We start from the raw sequence: 19,180 nt of genomic DNA on the forward strand, positions 1-19,180 counted from the left end.
TATATATATATATATATATACATACATACATACATATATATATATATATATATATATATATAAGGAAAATTACAAAGACCTCCCCTTAGGTTTGGTTAAAAGACACATACCTCCCCTCTAGTTTCAAAAATACAATTACCTCCCCTCAATTTAACTCTGTTAACCATCCGTTAATTTAGACTTACAATACATAGTCTTGGTGCTATGAATTATCCCTCTCTATGATTGAATGCATCTACCGCTGCAACTAATTGAACCCAAAAATGTTAATCCAAATCTTTATTTCCATCTCTGTTATGACTTTCAAATTCATAAGCCCAGTAATAAATCAAGGTGTACTGTGCTAAAGCAATTAGACTCTATCGATCTTATGCCACTACTACCTGATATGGGTCCTTCTTTCTGCCATGATATAATTTTGACTAGCGGGCGAGCTCAAGTGAGTAATAACGGTTCAAATCCTTCCTTGTTTAGAGCACATTGTAATGCATATGGATGGCCATATCTCTGCCTTGGTTTATTGAAGTTATTTTCTACACCAAATCACAGTTTCCACTCCTGTTCTAAATAAATCTAAGTTGTGCATTTTCTATATATACACGACATTTACTCGATATGTTTAAGCCTCCTGCTATAGTCTGGTGTAACACCGCTTCCTTCAAGCATACTTTACATGTATCTAACATTTATTACAAGACAATAATTTTTACCATTACTCAGATAGGCTGTTAAACAAATATTGCAGTCAATGTATTTTGCATCTGTCCTATATCCTAGTTAGTAGTGTTGATGCCTTGACGTGTTTTAAGTGCATAGAAGCTGAATGGACTATCATGTCAATTTAAAATTATTCCTAACTATCTCTAAACTTTGTTAATGAACATCAACTTTCACACAAAAGAAATAAAATTTACGGTCCCCTCAAGTCAGGGCCGTTCCTAGCATTTTAGGGGCCTTAGGCATAGTTTGAGAAAAGGGCCCCTTACATAATACATCATAAACTTTTTTAGTTTCTTGTTATGATTTTATTAGCGCTTCATTTTGTTTTTTTTTCTTTGCTTTTCACTGCAAGATAAAAGTTTTTTTCAGGCAAACATCTTCAAATAAATTAAATACTCCATAGAAACCAAAACTAAACAAAATACCATAGAATTAGAGGACAATTTCTCTTGCGAAGTAGATTGAAATTTTTCTATTAGGCCCATTTTCTACTAAAATATAATTTGTTTAGTTGTGAAGATTCTCTCAATTTTCTAGATAATAAATATCACAAATATTTTTAATATTAGTAAGACACATTATTAGGAACAAAGGGCCCCAAAAAAATATCACAAATTTCTTGGCACATTATTAGGAACAAAGGGTCCAATTTTTTATTTGGGAGGGTGTAAATAGTAAGATTTGCTTTATATGGGGTATATATAACAAATTGTATCAAAAGGGCCAAAACAATAACAGACTTCAGCCCAGCCTTTAATGTCAATGTTTCTGGCCTGTCTGTAGATATATTTTACTATATAAACCCCCCTAAATCCAGTTCTTGCTATATATATACCCCAACGGATAAATTTTTTTTTTAGGGCCCCCTACAGGCATGGGCCCTAGGCCGTCACACTCCCGGCCTATGCCTAGGGCCGGCCCTGCCTCAAGTATTTATAGGGTTACCACCGATGGCTACCAATTAAGTTAGGGATTTATTTTTGATATGTTTTAGTTTTTTGTGTGTGTTTAAATTGGCTTGTATACCTCTACCGCATGGTGAAGGCGTGACGCTTTGTTTCATACCCACGGAAACATAATTGCCATGATGGAGAAGTTGCTTGGTTCGTTACCGTGACAGATATTGAACGGAATTAATTGGGAGTAGGGTATATTCAAAATAAGAAAAACACTTGAATGGTCAAAGATTGTGAATTTCAATTTTCAGCTTCAAGTCGATTTGCATTTTAACATAAAGATAACAGTGTTAAACAGAGAAGGGAGGTATCAATCTATTTAACGAAAATTTAAGGGAGCTTAGTGTTGATTTTAAAACTAGAGGGGATGTCTTTGTAATTTAAAGAAAACTTAAGGGAGGTGACTGTAATTTTCCCATATATATATATAATTTTTTTTGAATGAACCATATATATATATAATTAAAATGTAAAAAAATATAATTCTAAATCTAAGCTTCGAATAACAAAAATGTTTTTACAACCGTGTCTTAACTACCTCGTTTATGTTATTTTGTAGAGTATTAGTCCATGTGTCCAAATAATAACTACCATCGTTTTATATACAATGTATGTTTCGTTTTTTCAACTTGTTTACTTTGCTGAATGATACCTCATATAAATCAATGAGAAAATGACACTAAAATAATATAATTTTTCGTTTTTTTCTTCCCAAAATTTGGCTTAAAAGACTCTAACATAATAAAAAGAGCATAAAGACTAATACATGTTTGTCCGTCTTTTCTCTAGTATATATAAAAAGAGTGAAACAATGTACAAGAAAGAAGGATCATCATAAGTGACCCATAACATCCAAGAAAACAGAAAAAAAAACACATGCAACACCACGCAATCAAAAACTAAAACACTAACAACAACACTAACAAACACATAAGAAACCTCTCCCTCTTAATGCCCAAAAAAAACAAGAATAGATCAAGTCTACACCACCAGAAAGATGTGGCACATGGACCGAAGAAAACACACATAAAACCCCACTCAAAGGCACCCAAACAGACCCTTACACAAAAAAACTACCGACTCCAGCAAAGAACGGGTTTCACCATCCGCTCATAGTGTGAACAAGAGAAACCCGAGTGCACCCAAAAAACCAATATTACAAAAAGAATTGGATCTTATGGACCAATTCCTTAGCATCTAAAACCTTATCATAAAACACAAGATAACTCTTCAATGTGGTTCTGCAGACTGAAAATAAGACCAATATTCTTTTACAAGGTTTCCAAACAACGATCTTTCTCTCTTCATCAACTTCATTGACTCATCATACTCACCCAATTTTCCTGTAAACACAATCATACATTTATTTATTTTTTATAATAGAAAACACAAATAATCATGTTATTTTTTCCTATTGTTTATCTAATGAGTTTTTTTTGGATGGTGGCCGGGGTTTGAACCCTAGACCTTGCATATATTATGCATTGTCTCTCTCAACTGAGTTAAGCTCACGAGGACTTATCTTAAGAGTTTAAATCTGACATATAATGCTCACATTTTGTGCCAAAAAACTATTCTTTATGTAAGTATGATTACTTAATTATCCACATACTAGAAAAAGATTATGGAATAGTATGGAAAAACAGTCTATTCAATTAAATTACTAAATGCATTCAATTAATAAAAAATCAAATGAATACCTAAAAAACATATTATCAATCAAATTAATTCTTAATAATTGAAATTATGCTCAAAACTCTTGAATGTGTAGTTTGTAATTCACATTAATCTTCCCATTAGGTACCTCTAGGATTAATTTGACGATCTAAAAATGATAATTTTCATTCATTCAAGAACTTTGAACATTTTTTGAAAGAAAAATTATATGCATATATTTCTAATTACTCAAGAATGCAAAACTAAAATGCCAGTATTGTTTAAGGATTAATCATTACTCGACATTCAATAAAAACGTACCATCGCTAATGATAAGAACCATATTGCAATCCATCACAGTTGGTATCCTGTGTGCTACCGTGATCACAGTACAATCTGCAAACTCAGTTCTAATGGTTTTTTGAAGAATCATATCAGTTGAATTATCAATTGATGCAGTTGCTTCATCCAACACTAATATCCTACTTCGCCTCAAAAGAGCACGCCCCAAACAGAATAGTTGCCTTTGTCCGATGCTCCAATTTGATCCATCTTCAACAACTGCATAACATTTTAATACATACTCAAAAGATGTTCTTATGAAAAATTAAATCGTAGCATTGAAATGTTGAACAAGAAAACGGATCTGGATTGCATGCGATCAAAATTTCATCTGACGGTCTGATTTTCAACCGACGGTCACAAATCGTGTGATTGTAGGACTACATGCAATTCAGATCCTCTCAAAATATGTTCCTAACAAAATTAAGATGCAAAATTGAAATGTTGAAGTAGAAACATTATACCTGATGAATCTAAGCCTTCTTTATCTTTGACAATTTCTCGTAAATGACACTTTTGAAGAACCTTCACACGCAAGTTACAATGTCAAGCTCTTGCCATTAAACTGACACTTCATAGACTACTAATCCATATGAAAATCAAATATAACTAGAATGTAGAAGTTATAATTACCTCCCATATTTCTTGATCAGAATGTTGAGATAAAGGATCCAAGTTATATCTAACTGTCCCAATAAAAAGGGTAGGATCTTGAGGTATAATACTTAAACTTGACCTCAAGTCATGAAGACCAATAGACGATATGTTTATTCCATCAATTATAATTCTGCCTCCCTCCGGCTCCACAAGACGAAACAAAGCACCTATCAGAGTTGATTTCCCGCTGCCCGTTCTTCCAACAATACCAATCTTGTGCCCTCCTTCGAATGTGCAATTGATACCATGAAGTACAAGCGGTCCAGTAGGCCTATATCGTATCTGACATCGTATAAAAACAAACAAAATATTTGGTTCATTTTATCTCACATTTATTTCTAAACATGATGATGCAAATTTTAAAATACTAACAAATACCTGCAAGTCGTGTATTTCTACTTTGCCTATAGTTGGCCAATTAACCGGAGGACGATTTCCTTCAATCACTTGCTGGGCCTCACTTGGTATATGAGTGTATTGATTTATCCTCTCAACAGATACTATATAATTTGCTACAATGCATTGGCTTTGAATTGAGTATACTAAGGAACCGTTTAGTGAAAGGCCATAGGAAAGGACCATACCGATGAATCCTGAAAAGGTGAAGGTTGGAAATAAGAAACTTGCATAAGAGAGATAATCCTATTGTTTGAAGATAAAACCATACTATTTTTTGTACAAAAATAAATCATATTAAAATCCATTTGCGAGTTTCTTTTGTTTGAATGTTAATGTCTTACCAGATGTTAAAGTCCCAAAAGGAAGCATAGCAATGCAAAGTGCCGCAGAAGCAAGAACAACTGCATATGCTGTTTCTACCCATTGGATCAACCACTCATTTGATGCAAAACTGTGGAAGAAAGCACTCGCATTGACATCAATTAAATTAAGATTCTTGTTGAAAAAACGATCTTCTTCCTCGAAAGCCCTTATTGTAATAGCTCCAGCAGCACTTTCAGCTACATGATTAGCTATAGATGATTTTGTTGTGCCAATCAGCCGCACAAGTTCTTTTGCACACGCGTAGTAGTGTCTCTATTAAACAAAACAAACATTATTCACATGTTCACTTTCACTGTATACTCATGTTAAGAAATTTGATCCTTGGCACTTTTGAAAACTATTTTTTATAAAGAAAAACACATAGAATAATAGGTTTGTGTATTGTTCAAACTTAAGCTTTGGAAGATTGATTCATGACATAAACCAATAATATTATAAATTCTAAGTCCATTACCTGTAATTGTATAATAACATAAGCCATTGGTATAGAGACAAACAAGACTTGCCATTTGACCGATGTTAAAATTATGAGATCCATGTAGCAATTTATAGTTGATCCAACGGCATAAGCGAGATTAAATGAAACATCAAGATCCACAATGCTCATATCAGATGAAACCTAAATAAGGAAATTGATCGTTCATATATTCAAACTTATTTTATAAAAAGAATGATAACTTTATATTAAGGGTAAAAAATGTTTAATATGCTTACCCTACTAAGTATCCTTCCCAATGGTCTAGAGTCATAAAACGACATCGGTGCGCGAAAAAGGGAGTTCATTAATTGTGAAAATAAAGTCATAATATGCTTTTTGTTCTATCATAATAGTTTTATCACTTATTTTCTATATGACAAAATTTGAGTTGCTAATTGTAATTTGTGTTGGTGCGTTGTTTTACTCTTGTTCAACGCTGCAAATCTTATTACCTCCTGTATCCAAAACCTCTATTATATATTAGTAGAAGATAAGCTTCTAAGCAATTTATTTTTGTTGAATGCATTTGTCAAATTTTCATCTAGAACTGTTTATAACATAATGACATGTACTAATGTGAAGCAGTGATCTTGTATAACTTTGCCTGTTACCTAAATTACCTGTGTTTTCAGATCAATCATTTTTTTATCAATAGATTTTCTACAAAGTCTGTTGCGCACACTGGCAATATTTTTTGATAAGATCATTAGTTTATAGTTATTCTGATTTCCTAATTTGACCAATAATTTGATGAACATAATAGACCACGGATTGTCCTCTTGTAGTGATTTTCCCCTGGAACATTACCTTTTTGTTCTTTAGTAACTTCTGTTATCAACATGCTGCGTTTCTAATTGAGTTTGATTTAATGGGTAATGAAAAGGTCAATTTCATTTTTGAATAGTTGAATTGGCTCTCGTTGGCCACTATATTGTTGTTAACCATTTTGAAACTAACTTGGGCAACATGCCTGTTCTGTTTATACATAAAACCAAATTGAACCAAACTGAAATCAAAAAACAGTTTTGATGAAATGAACCTAACTGTTTTAAACTTATGAGAAGTGTTTTCTTTTCTCAATATATTTTGTGATGGCCTGAGCATAAGAATACATTTTGTGATGGTCTGAGCATAAGAATACATTTTGTCATGCTTTACTATAACTGTTTTTTTATTTTATGGTTAATTCAGGCAGAATTTATCGCAACACTTGGGTTTTCTTCGCCATTATTCTCGAAAGCCCGGTACCTACTATGAACATGAGGTAATTTTGAATAAGATTTCATATTTGTAGAATAAATTTTGAATTTTATTTTACAATTACTTATAATTGAATGGATAATCGAACAGGTGGATTGGCACCGTAGCGGAGCAATCACACCGGTGCTTGACCAGCGTCAGTTGGGTGGGTTATTTTTAAGTTTTACTTGCGTTTATAAATTTACAAGTGAAGCTACTATTTGTGCTTGTGACGTGTGTTTGGCACAATTTCTCTCTTCTGGCCTACTCCAACAAAATATGCCATTTCCAGTTTTTTACCCATCCAACAAAAGAATCAATTTCACGTCTCTCTCTCTCTCTCTCTCTCTCTCTCTCTCTCTCTCTCTCACTCTCTCTTTCTCTCTTTCTCTCTCTCTACAAATTGATTTATGAAGCTGCAGCTTCTGTTACAAATTCATAAGTTCCTTAAGCTGCAACTTCTATTAAATTGATTTTTAATCCTAGTGTTCGCACTGATTATGTTTTAGCGTTATGAGTGGTTTGTTCTTTTTGTGTGTGTATTGTTACTGGAAAAGCTTTAATTAGCTATTGCACAACAAGTTTGACTTTGTGGATATGTCAATTCTTTTGGGAAACAGGTATTTGCTATTCTGTTGCTTCCATTGGAACTGTTGAAGCGGCAAACAAGATTGCCACGGGAAAGCAGTTGACTTTGTCTTTACAGGAACCCATCGACTGTGACCGAGGCTTATCTGATATCCGCCATGGCTGTCACGTATCGGTGTTTAGATACGTAAAAAAGAATGGAGTAGCTCTTGCCAAATACTATCCATTGGTTTATAAGAAACAACATTGCTACTCAAAGATGATCCGTTATAAACCAAGGGTCTTCATCAACAAATTCAAGGTTTTGAAAGGGCTTGGACTTTTGGGTGAAGAGCAGCCCAAAAAGGCAATCTCTATGCGACCTGTGGTGGTCATTTTGAGGGTTGGATATGAGTTTGACAAGTATAAGGGGGTGAGTAATTTGATAGCATGTTTATTATAATTTGATTCTCTTAATATTTATATACACTTGATCATTATTTTTCATTTTTTCAGGGCATTTTTAGAACTGAAACGAAGGATCCCAAGTGGGAATATCATGCCTTGCAGGCAGTTGGGTATGGTTCGTCAAGTCAAGGTGGTTATTACCTTTTGAAGAATAGTTATGGTGCCAATTGGGGAATTAATGGATATATGCTGTTAGAGCGCAACAACGGTCTTCCTTTTGGTAGATGCGGTATCTTGGAAAGGGCAGCATATCCTATTATTGACTAGATATATTGATCTGTGTTGGAACTTATAAACCCTTAACTTATTCATGTCATTTACTGTAATGAATTCTGTTGAAACTTATTGAGAATTTTGTTTGAATGATTTTGTTCTAACCAATCTTGCTAAGTAATGTTTATTAACGAGTCTTTTGAATTTGGATTATCCTGATCTGAGAAATAGTTAGATTGTTGAGAACGAAACCACACCCTGGCAATATAACTACAGATCATAAAAGTATGTGTAGTTGTTTCAACTTAAGAGTTACACCTGTGACATAGCATGCGACAGTTTATCAAATAAACCCTTATTATATCATACTGGCTTATCAAATAGAAGATTGAGATCCCTCTTTATAAGTTTGAGATTGAATACGATAGACTATCCCATTACTTCTCTCTTATATTGGTCATCAAATCGGTAATGAGCAGTTATCAAAATAAAGGTATTTTGATACTATTTATCGATTTTTATTTTAGGAAGATACTATCTATCGATTTAATAACAGGTTTAAGTTTTGTTCAAAAAAAAAATATAACAGGTTTAAGTCCTTTCAATTGTTAAAATAATTAAGAAAACTATGTAAGTTTTTTTACTATTAAAATGCATTCAACTTTACAATTTATAAAAATTATAAATGAACTCCAATATATTTAAATGGTGACACCATTCATGCAATCCACACTCCATTTTTTTTCAACAATTGTTGAGAGATCAAAATTCCAAATCAAAGGTGTGACCAAAAAGGGTTTGAGTGTGCAATATAGTAAATGTGGTAGTGGAGATTTGCTATAAGAATTCCGTCAAGAATCTATCTATCTTTAATAAACGCTCAACACTACCGATTACCTTTCTCATTCTATTTGCTAGTAATTTTGCCAATATTTTATAAAGACTACTCTGTGTGCATGGTTGTGTGTGAAACCAGTGTTTGATTTATGAGGCTGAGTGCTTTCTATTTTGTTAGGGCGGTCTCTTGATCTTATGTTGACCAATTTGCCATCCGTTTCGCATGCAAAGTTCTGAATTGCAAATATAGCAGACCCATCAAAATCTCATTGATTTTTTTTTTCCCTCCCCTCAGGATCCAATGCAGCTGAATCTGACACCAGACTTAAACAAAACTTACATAACCATCGTGGGAAATACCGGTAAGATGGGATATCATAGTAATTTTTTATGTTAGAAATAATGTAAGGTATTATGTGTATTTATTTAGTAAATAAGGAAATTTTGACCTTTGGGTTTGCTGTGGTTATATATAGACTCAATCCTAAAAAAATAGGGAAATAACAAATAGTAATAATGAATAATATGAAAAATAATCCTAATAATCTAAGATTATTATATAATCCTAGAAGAGTAAAATACTCTAAAATTTTTAGTCCCTGCTAAAATAAATCTTGTTTAATTATCCTTAAACTCTTAAATTTTTTAACGATTCTTTTTATACAAGTTTAGAACACTATGAAAGGTTCATTTACTAAAATCTATAATTTTTTAACATGAAATAAATTAAATACGACTTTTTTAAAACGACAAAAGTTTAAGATATAAGTAACAAAAATATGGACGTAGAAATCAAATTTTTGCAATATTTTTTTCGGAGGACCTTTTAATAACGTTCTTAACACGCCTGTAAAAAATTGTTGAAAAACTTAAGAGTTTAAGCATAAATTAAACAAATTTGGATTGAGTAAGGACTAATATTGAGTGCATAAATTTTTTGTAGGGATTAAAAAAGCTATTAAAATTAAGTAAGGACTAAACTTACAAGGTCGCAATTTTGTAGGGATCAAAAACATAATAAACCCAATATTTTATCATAAACTCGTAAATGAAGCATTGGTTTGTTTGAGAAAAGGAGAGTCTCATCTTGATTAATTGAGTTGGTCGAATTTGGGGGAGTAGTCCACCATTAATCTCACCCTTAATGAGTGTAAAGCACAACATGGTATGGAGCTAGATAATCTAAGTGAAGGCCATTTTGAGATATCTAAAGAAATAGGAATATATGTAAGTCGGGTACATGGAAACTGGACTTGTTGTTCTTACTATGTTGTTGAATTTGCTTGCAATATTGAATGGAAACTTGTCAATTTCTGTACAATAACTATAAATAAAGTATACCAACAAGAGGCCTATAAATTTCTGCACAAAAGAACAACATGGATGCAGAAGTAATGTCTATATGGATACAAATTACTCCAAATTAAAGAGCAGGGGCATTTAGATCAACTAATGTCTATATGGCTGCAAAAGACCAACTAGCGTGAGTTAACTCACGCAGGGGCATTTTGATATTTTGAGTTGGGAGGGAGCAAGAATTCAAATTTTGATACTAAACCAAATTAAATCCAAACAAATGAATTGGAAATTGCTCCTTAAAAAAATTTATACTAAACCAAACTTTTAAAGAACCTTGGAAAGGTCATTCATAAATTTAGAAAGTCATAAAAAGCAAATACCTTAACTCCAAAAGTACTAGAGACATAAAATAGATTAAGAGTACTACAAAACTTAATTATTAAATATTGCCCACCAATAACTAAGACTTTGTTGTCCAACTCTTCACACAAGTTCTGCATCTGTGAAGTTCCTATGCTCACAGTTCTCTCCATAAGCTTTGCCGCAATCCCAGCATTTCTCACTACCATATGTGTATTGGATGTTCATGAGATCATTTTCAAAATCTTCTTCGGAAAAGTATACCTTCTTGGATATCTCCTCCTCTTTAAATGTGGCATCAAGATATCTTTGGTTGGTAATTCCAGATCTCTCCAAATGAAATGTATGCCAGGATGACTGAAAAAAGAAATATATATATGTATATATATATATATATCAAAGAGTGAGATATGGATTAATTCTTTGATTGAAGAACATTATGATATTTCACTATTTTACTATATCATTAATTCTTGATTGAAGGACATAGTTGGGTTGCGGAAGTGAGTTTAAACCAGCAACTTAATAGCAGACATAAAACTAATCTAAGGTTTTCATTCAATATGTGTTACAGATTGCGGATAGCGAAAAAACTGCTATGGAACATATAAAATTAACAAGAGTTGGGCAATTAAACAACATCAGCAATGTCATATTTCTATTTAAAACTGTGATGAGTACTTTGCAAATATCATATAATTATAATTTATCATTGGCAGGTGGGCAACAGCAAACATAATTTATCATTGGCAGGTGGGCAACAGCAAACACAATCAACATAACAAGCAAAAACATATCATCTGATTGTTCTATTCGACTTAACTATACTATGTAATTCCAGGGGCAGGGCTGGAAGCACATCAAATTGAATGGAAATCTTTAATCTTTTCCATTCATTTTTTTCTCCTTTATCAATCACTTCTTCCGTTATGTCTCTATGGGGTTTTATGAAGGATTTTGCAAAGAAGTTTTGAAATGAACACTGTGCTGATAATCAAGGGGTGAGAAATCGTGATGGGAAGTGAAAATCATAATTCAAATGAAGTATCAGATTTTTTCCCTTCCGCTATGTCTCTATGGGGTTTTATGAAAGTTTATTTGTATGAAAATTCATTCTGAAACCAAAACCCTACAGATCAGATCTGAAACCAAAACCATGTTAAACACAACATAAAATAAAAAATCAAATAAAACAACCAGACACGAATGAAAAACCTGTTTTCGTTGTTGTCGGTACTTTCTGTACTCAGCAAGCTTGTTGCATTGACGCATGACGCTTCTATGACTTGCTCTATACGAAGCAGATAAGATCATTCTCTCCTGATTCGCGGTGGAGCGAGCAAGAGCGAGGAGGGGATTTGCGGCGGATTTCAAAAGGTGTGAGAGACCCATCGTGTGATTGTGAAAGAGCAGCGACCAGACAACAAATATTTAATATTATATATAGAAAATGCCCCAACACAACGTGAGTTAGCTTGTTATACACCTGCGTGAGTTAATTCACGCTGCGGGTCCTTTTAAAGGTCCGACAACAACTTATTTCCTCTTTTTTTTTTATCTCAAATCTCCAAAAACTCTTTATGTTTATATCTCTCTTATTCCCCTCTAGCTAACCTCAACTCTAATTTTACCCTAATTTTTATCCTCCGTTTGCCACACACTAAATGCTCCTAAACTCACATCATCATCCATAATCACGTTTGACCTTCTCATTTAAAAGCAAATGTGTCTCTTAAATCAACATTAAAGCGTTTAATGCTGGGCTCCCACTCAATTTCATTTTTCCACCTTGACTCTTTATTTCTCCATACAAATTAAAACTCGCCTAAATGCACATCTCTAATTGCTTTCCCCTTCATACAGTAGGTGCATACCTGACATTTGATTCAACCATGGATGATCGTGTTGTAGAAGTCTTGTTCTCATATCACTGCCTAACCGGTATATATATTATTCAATATAGTTTCTCAGCTTGACACTTTATTTTGACGTTTTCTAACAGAATCTTTGTACTGTTTGCGTGTAGCACCATTGATCCGAACCCAATGAGGTTGAAGTATAGGACATACACAGTAGACTAAACTCTATTGGAATTGATGACGTCAAATTTGCACAAGCATCTGTTACGCAGCCAACAAAGATGGTGCGTGTGAAGATTAAACTTAAGGACAAGTAATCATGAGTCACCCAAGGAAAATGTTTTCATAAGTATTTTTGTTTCTATGTCTGATGTTTGGGAAATGTTTTGACGGCTACTTTTGCTTTGTCCTGTTATTAAGTGTTTTTTTTTTGTTTGGCTACTTTCAATAACGAATTGTTTACAGTCTCCTCTCAATATTCATAATGCAATGAAAAATCAGTGTTTTGTGTTGTCGTTAACTAAGATTATGTCGTTATTAGTTGTTTCAATCGTTTTTAGTCGTGATAATTTTGCACTTTACGTGATTGGTTGTTTGCTTCGATTGATTTTAAATAAGAAATTCAAAGGATTAGTGCCAGAAAAGAATGTAACAAACCATATTAAATTATATAATCCTCTAATAAGGCTTCCTTGGTCACCTCAGATCTCCCACACTCGGCCTGGAGCCAACGCCAACATCTTTCTTCCTTCCCTTATCCTTTCCATAAGGCTTCCTACGATCATTATCTCTACCTTTCTTCTCATTCACCGCCTTATAATGTTGGAACAAAATGTTTAACATTGTCACCTTAAGTTTTGATGATAACAAGGTATTAAAAGTTCAATTGAATATGCTAATATTTGTTCAAGTGTGCAGGATCATAGACTAAAATTTATAAATCTTAAAACAAGGTATTGGTTCTGGAAGAACAAATGAGAGCAATGGAATTTACAAAGGAATCTTATGTTGCAAGTCTAAGTCTGAAGACCATCAGTGTCTTGTTAGTTTTGTTACTAATTCAAGTTTAGTTTAGTGATAATCATGTTTAGGTGATTAATCACAGTTTGTTTTAGTTTGTTTTAAAATTTGTTACAAGTTTGTTAGAGTGTAGCCAATAAGAGGTTAGGGTTTGTTACATTGCTTGTGCTTCAAGCTACCTAACTAGTTGTGTATATAAGCTACAACTCATTGTACATATTTCAGATCAATCAATAAAAACTTTACTTTCATCAATTCATAATCTTTCTCTTCTCTCTATCTGTCTCTAACAAACTCACAAAACCCTTAAAACCAGAAACTGCTTCTGGTTACTGCTTCTGAAGTAGAAAACTGCTTCTGATAGAAAACTGCTTCTGATTTTCTGATTGCTTGTTCAACAAGCTTGCTGCGCTAACAAATTGGCATCAAGAGCCTGTGGTTTCGATCAAAGGGGTTAAAAAGGATCTTCAATCACGCAATTGCAGAAAGAAACGCTGAAGGAATCACCATGAACGGTAGCAGCAGTTTCAATACGCATCTTCCAATTCTTGAAGCACGTAATTGGGAACGATGGAGTGCAGTGATGAAGAATCTGTTTGGAGCACAAGATTTGCTTGAAATTGTGCAGAATGGTGTAGCTGATTTAGCAACGAATGCGACAGAAGTGCAAAGGAACGCACACAGAGATCTGAAGAAGAAAGATTGCAAGGCTCTGTTCTTGATTCAACAAAGTCTTGATGAAGCCAACTTTGAAAGAATCTCAAAAACGGTTAGTTTCAAGGAAGCTTCGGATATTCTTTCAAAGTACCATGAAGGTGATGAAAAAGTAAAGTTGATTAAGCTTCAATCACTGAGGAGAAAGTTTGAGTTGATGCAGATGGATGATGATCAGAAAATTTCTGAATACATCTCCAAACTCATCAATCTTGTGAATCAGATGAAGGCTTGTGGAGAAGTCATGACAGATCAACAGATTGTTGAGAAGATCATGAGGACTTTATCTCCAAGATTTGATTTCATTGTGGTGGCAATTCAGGAATCAAAAGATGTGAAGACATTGAAGATCGAGGAGTTGCAGAGTTCTTTAGAAGCTCATGAATTGATGGTTTCAGAAAGGAGCAATGAAAGATCAATTCAACAAGCCTTGCAAGTTCAAACTACCAAGAAGGATGAAAATGATAGAAATAATTCCAAGAAAGGGAGGAAAAATTCTAAGGGAGGAAATGGATCTAAAGGCAAGAACAATGGATCTGAAAAAGGTGAATCTTCAAAGGAAGGAAATTCTAATCAGAAGAAGAAAACTGATAAGAGGAAGATTCAATGCTTCAAATGTGAGAAATTTGGGCACTATGCTTCAGAGTGTTGGTTTGGTAAAGGAAAACAATCAAAGAATGATGAAGAGGAAGCAAAAATTGCACAAGATGATTCAGATTCAGAGTCATTATTCATGATGGTTACAACAACCAGTAATGAGAGCTGCAATTCAGAAAGTTGGTTCTTAGATACTGGTTGTTCTAATCACATGACTGGTAACAAGACATGGTTAAGACAAGTGGATCCTAGAAGGAATACAAAAGTGAAGCTTGCAGATCATAGAGTCTTGATTGCAGAAGGAATGGGGAATATTGCTATTGAAGGGAAGAATGGAAAAAGGGCAATAATTGAAGAAGTTCTCTATGTTCCTGGAATGCAGTGCAATTTACTGAGTGTTGGTCAATTCATTCAGAAGGGATACTCAGTGGTTATGAAGGACAACATCTTCAAGCTGTTTGATAAAGATCAAAGGCTAGTATTGAAGACCCCTCTTGCAAAGAATAGAACTTTTCAGACCAATATGAAAGCTGTGGAACTGAATTGCTTATCAGCTATGGTGAAAGATGAAGATAGCTGGCTCTGGCATTATAGGTATGGTCATCTCAATTTTAGAGGTCTTAATCATTTGGTTGATAAAGAAATGATACTTGGTGTACCTAAAATTGAAATACCAAACACTGTCTGTGATACTTGCTTATTGGGAAAGCAACCCAGAAATGCATTCAGTTCTAGTATGGCTAGTAGATCAAAGGAACCACTTAATGTTGTGTATTCAGATGTTTGTGGTCCTTTAGAGGTTCCTTCATTAGGAGGCAACAAATACTTCATCAGTTTTGTTGATGAGTTCAGCAGAAAACTCTGGTTATATCTGATCAAGGCCAAAAGTGAAGCATTTGAAATGTTTCAGAAGTTTAAAATCTTGGTAGAAAAGCAAAGTGGAAAGTCTGTTAAGATTTTAAGAACTAGTGGTGGTGGAGAGTATACCTCAAAAGTGTTTGAGAAGTTTTGTGAAGACAATGGTATTGTGAATGAAGTCACTACTCCATACACTCCACAACATAATGGCTTGGCTGAGAGAAGGAATAGAAGTCTGCTTGACATGACCAGAAGCATGCTCAAGCTGAAGAAGATGCCTAACACTTTCTGGGGAGAAGCAGTAAGAACTGCAGCTTACATCTTGAACAGATGCCCCACTAAGAGACTTGATCAGATTCCTGAAGAGATCTGGACTGGTTGCAAGCAGTCAGCAAAACACTTAAGAGTGTTTGGTTCATTATGCTATATGCATATCCCTGATGCAAAGAGAAGAAAGCTGGGGGACAAGAGTGAGCCTATGATATTGGTTGGTTATCATGAAACTGGTGCATACAGGTTATATCATCCTCTAAATCATTCAATAGTGATTAGAAGAGATGTTAAAATCTGTGAAAATGAAGCATGGGATTGGAATAGGAAAGAGAAGAATTCCAGTCATACAATTCCCACTGCAATTGTAGAAGATGATCAAGCTGAACAAGTTCAACTTGATACTGAAGTTCAACCTGAAGTGCAAGTTGAAGAAAATCCAGTCATCAGAACTTCAACTAGACAGAGATTTGCTTCAACTAGATTAGCTGGACATGAAGTCACTCCAGATAATTTAGTTAATGAAGAAGGGGAATTTGTATACTTTGCACTATTAGCAGATGCTGAACCAATCAATTATGAAGAGGCACTGAATGAAAATGTGTGGAAAGGTGCAATGATTGAAGAGTTGAATTCAATCAACAGAAACAACACATGGGAACTCACTGAACTGCCTGCAAGCAAGAAACCAATAGATGTGAAGTGGGTTTTCAAGTTGAAATTGAAGCCAAATGGTGAAGTAGCCAAGCACAAAGCAAGACTAGTGGCTAGGGGATTCATGCAGAAGGCTGGTATGGATTACTTTGAAGTATATGCTCCAGTAGCAAGACTGGAGACTGTGAGATTGATAGTTGCTATAGCTTGTGGCAAGAACTGGCCAATGCATCATCTTGATGTAAAATCTACTTTTCTAAATGGTCCCTTAGATGAATAAGTATATGTGACACAGCCCCCAGGTTTCAAAATCAAAGGGAAGGAGAATATGGTGTATAGATTACACAAGGCTCTCTATGGATTGAAACAGGCACCAAGAGCTTGGAACAAGAGAATTGACAGTTTTCTTGTGCAGCAAGAATTTGTCAAATACAAGTCTGAATATGGTGTTTATGTGAAGAAGGGAACTGAAGGTAATCAACTACTCATTTGTCTATAAGTTGATGACTTGATAGTGACTGGTAGTGATGTGAATGAGATAGAAGCATTCAAAACTCAGATGTGAATGAGTTTGAAATGTCAGATTTAGGAAAATTGACATATTTTCTAGGCATGGAATTTACTGAAGTTGAAGAGGGTCTGGTTATGCATCAAAAGAAATATGCTTCTGATATATTGAAAAGGTTCAATATGATTGACTGCAATCCATCATCATCACCTGCTGAGACAAATGTAAAGCTGGTAATGAATGAGGATGAAGAACTGGTGGATCCTACATTGTTCAAACAAATTGTAGGGTCATTGAGGTATCTATGCAATAGTAGGCCTGATATTGCATATGCAGTTGGTATAGTCAGTAGATTCATGAGTGAACCAAGAGTATCTCATCTGCTAGCAGCCAAAAGGGTAATGAGATACATCAAAGGAACACTACAGTATGGTATTCTATTTCCTAAGTGTTTGAATGAAAGTTCTATGGAACTGATAGCATATTCTGATGCTGACTGGTGTGGAGACAAGCAGGATAGAAAGAGCACTTCAGGGTACCTATTCAAGTTCTTAAATGCTCCAATTTCATGGTGTGCTAAGAAGCAACCAATTGTAGCATTGTCAACCTGTGAATCTGAGTACATTGCAGGATGTATGGCAGCATGTCAGGCAGTCTGGCTGGAGAATGTACTCCAGGAAATGGAGATAGAGGTTAGCAGACCTATATCATTGTTCATAGACAACAAATCTGCTATAAGCTTAGCAAGAAACCCAGTTCTGCATGGGAGAAGCAAGCATATAGAGGCTAAGTTCCATTTTCTAAGGGAGCAAGTAAACAAAGGAGCACTGCAGATTGTTCACTGCTCCACTAAGCTGCAGCTTGCAGACATATTCACTAAAGCTTTGAAGGTTGACAGATTCATCAAGCTCAGAAGCTTGATTGGAATGAAGGAAGTGGAAACTTGAATTAAGGGAGGATGTTAGTTTTGTTACTAATTCAAGTTTAGTTTAGTGATAATCTTGTTTAGATGATTAATCACAGTTTGTTTTAAAATTTGTTACAAGTTTGTTAGAGTGTAGCCAATAAGAGGTTAGGGTTTGTTACATTGCTTGTGCTTTAAGCTACCTAACTAGTTGTGTATATAAGCTACAACTCATTGTACATATTTCAGATCAATCAATAAAAACTTTACTTTCATCAATTCATAATCTTTCTCTTCTCTCTATCTGTCTCTAACAAACTCACAAAACCCTTAAAACCAGAAACTGCTTCTGGTTACTGCTTCTGAAGTAGAAAACTGCTTCTGATTTTCTGATTGCTTGTTCAACAAGCTTGCTGCGCTAACATGTCTGACGTCACCAAGAGTCTGAAGTTCATCAGAGTTTGAAGTTAAGAACCTGGAGTTAGTTAAATTTGGTTATTTGAAGACACATGATTGCAAAAGGAATAGAAGCCTGGAGCAATGACTATTTCAGAGGAATTAGAAGGCATTGGTGTTATACCCTAATTTTGGACCTAAAAATACTGGCTCAATTCTTTTATTCTTGCATAATAAACCATCCAAAATATTTTTTCTTGCATTTCAAGTCATTTGAATTTGTCCTTGATCAATTGCATCTTTCTCTGCATCTTATTTCAATGTTATTTGCAAAAGTCATGAAGAAGGGTATTTTAGTCATTTCCTGCATTCAAACTCATTTTAGTCCTTGAAAATTGGTTGTGTCTTTTCAATTGGTTTGTATAAGTCCTTGTTTCAATCTCATGTTAAAGTCCATTTCAAAAATTACATTTGAGTCATTTTGAGTCAGTTTAGCCCCTAGGGGCATTTTAGTCATTTCCAGTGTTAAAACTCTGTTTAATCTCTAAAAATTGTCTCTGAGTCTTTTCAATTGGTCTGAATAAACTCTTGCTTCTATTCCATGTTAAAATCCATTTCAAAGCTTGCATCTGAGTCATTTTGAGTCATTTTTGTCCCTAGGGGCATTTTGGTCATTTCACACAAAATTTTGACAGAGAGAGGTTACTTTGAAGTACCTCATTTATTTAATTGGTTCATTTTAGTCCATTTTGTGTTTTTTATTAGTTTCACTTTACGTTTTTTCCAATTTACCAATTTTATTTCAATTTTATTATTAATTGCATT

The 19,180-nt window shown here is 34.2% G+C and overlaps 2 protein-coding genes and 1 long non-coding RNA gene across 3 annotated transcripts; 1 reads left to right on the forward strand and 2 right to left on the reverse strand.

The window, feature by feature from the left end:
* Positions 1-2,906: 2,906 nt before the first annotated feature.
* LOC146914204 (ABC transporter C family member 10-like) lies at positions 2,907-5,907 on the reverse strand. Its single transcript, XM_085721018.1, has 8 exons — positions 5,829-5,907; positions 5,569-5,733; positions 5,072-5,366; positions 4,710-4,924; positions 4,308-4,613; positions 4,139-4,199; positions 3,654-3,893; positions 2,907-3,019 (listed from the first exon to the last, which is right to left on the reverse strand). Exons 1-8 carry the CDS (start codon positions 5,895-5,897, stop codon positions 2,907-2,909), a joined length of 1,464 nt encoding a protein of 487 aa, XP_085577144.1. The 5' UTR covers positions 5,898-5,907.
* A 553-nt stretch (positions 5,908-6,460) lies between these two features.
* LOC146914205 (papaya proteinase 4-like) lies at positions 6,461-8,133 on the forward strand. Its single transcript, XM_085721019.1, has 6 exons — positions 6,461-6,464; positions 6,784-6,831; positions 6,965-6,997; positions 7,452-7,831; positions 7,915-7,959; positions 8,017-8,133. Exons 1-6 carry the CDS (start codon positions 6,461-6,463, stop codon positions 8,131-8,133), a joined length of 627 nt encoding a protein of 208 aa, XP_085577145.1.
* Positions 8,134-10,537: 2,404 nt separating this feature from the next.
* Positions 10,538-12,510, reverse strand: LOC146914206 (uncharacterized). Its single transcript, XR_015016480.1, has 2 exons — positions 11,791-12,510; positions 10,538-10,932 (listed from the first exon to the last, which is right to left on the reverse strand). It is a non-coding gene; the product is annotated as an uncharacterized LOC146914206 (long non-coding RNA).
* Positions 12,511-19,180: the final 6,670 nt, after the last annotated feature.

The sequence above is a fragment of the Medicago sativa genome, chromosome 6 (genome assembly GCF_051527215.1).
Source record: "Medicago sativa cultivar Bolivia chromosome 6, Bolivia_mono, whole genome shotgun sequence".
Classification (NCBI taxonomy): Eukaryota; Viridiplantae; Streptophyta; class Magnoliopsida; order Fabales; family Fabaceae; genus Medicago; species Medicago sativa.

Coding starts and splice junctions, on each gene's coding strand:
- LOC146914204 (XM_085721018.1), bottom strand. CDS start 5,897: ATGAACTCCCTTTTTCGCGCACCGATGTCGTTTTATGACTCTAGACCA. Junction 4,614..4,709: donor TAGAAATACACGACTTGCAG/GTATTTGTTAGT, acceptor ATACGATGTCAG/ATACGATATAGGCCTACTGG. Junction 3,894..4,138: donor AGAAGGCTTAGATTCATCAG/GTATAATGTTTC, acceptor AATGTTATGCAG/TTGTTGAAGATGGATCAAAT.
- LOC146914205 (XM_085721019.1), top strand. Junction 7,832..7,914: donor AGTTTGACAAGTATAAGGGG/GTGAGTAATTTG, acceptor TCATTTTTTCAG/GGCATTTTTAGAACTGAAAC. Junction 7,960..8,016: donor ATCCCAAGTGGGAATATCAT/GCCTTGCAGGCA, acceptor TACCTTTTGAAG/AATAGTTATGGTGCCAATTG.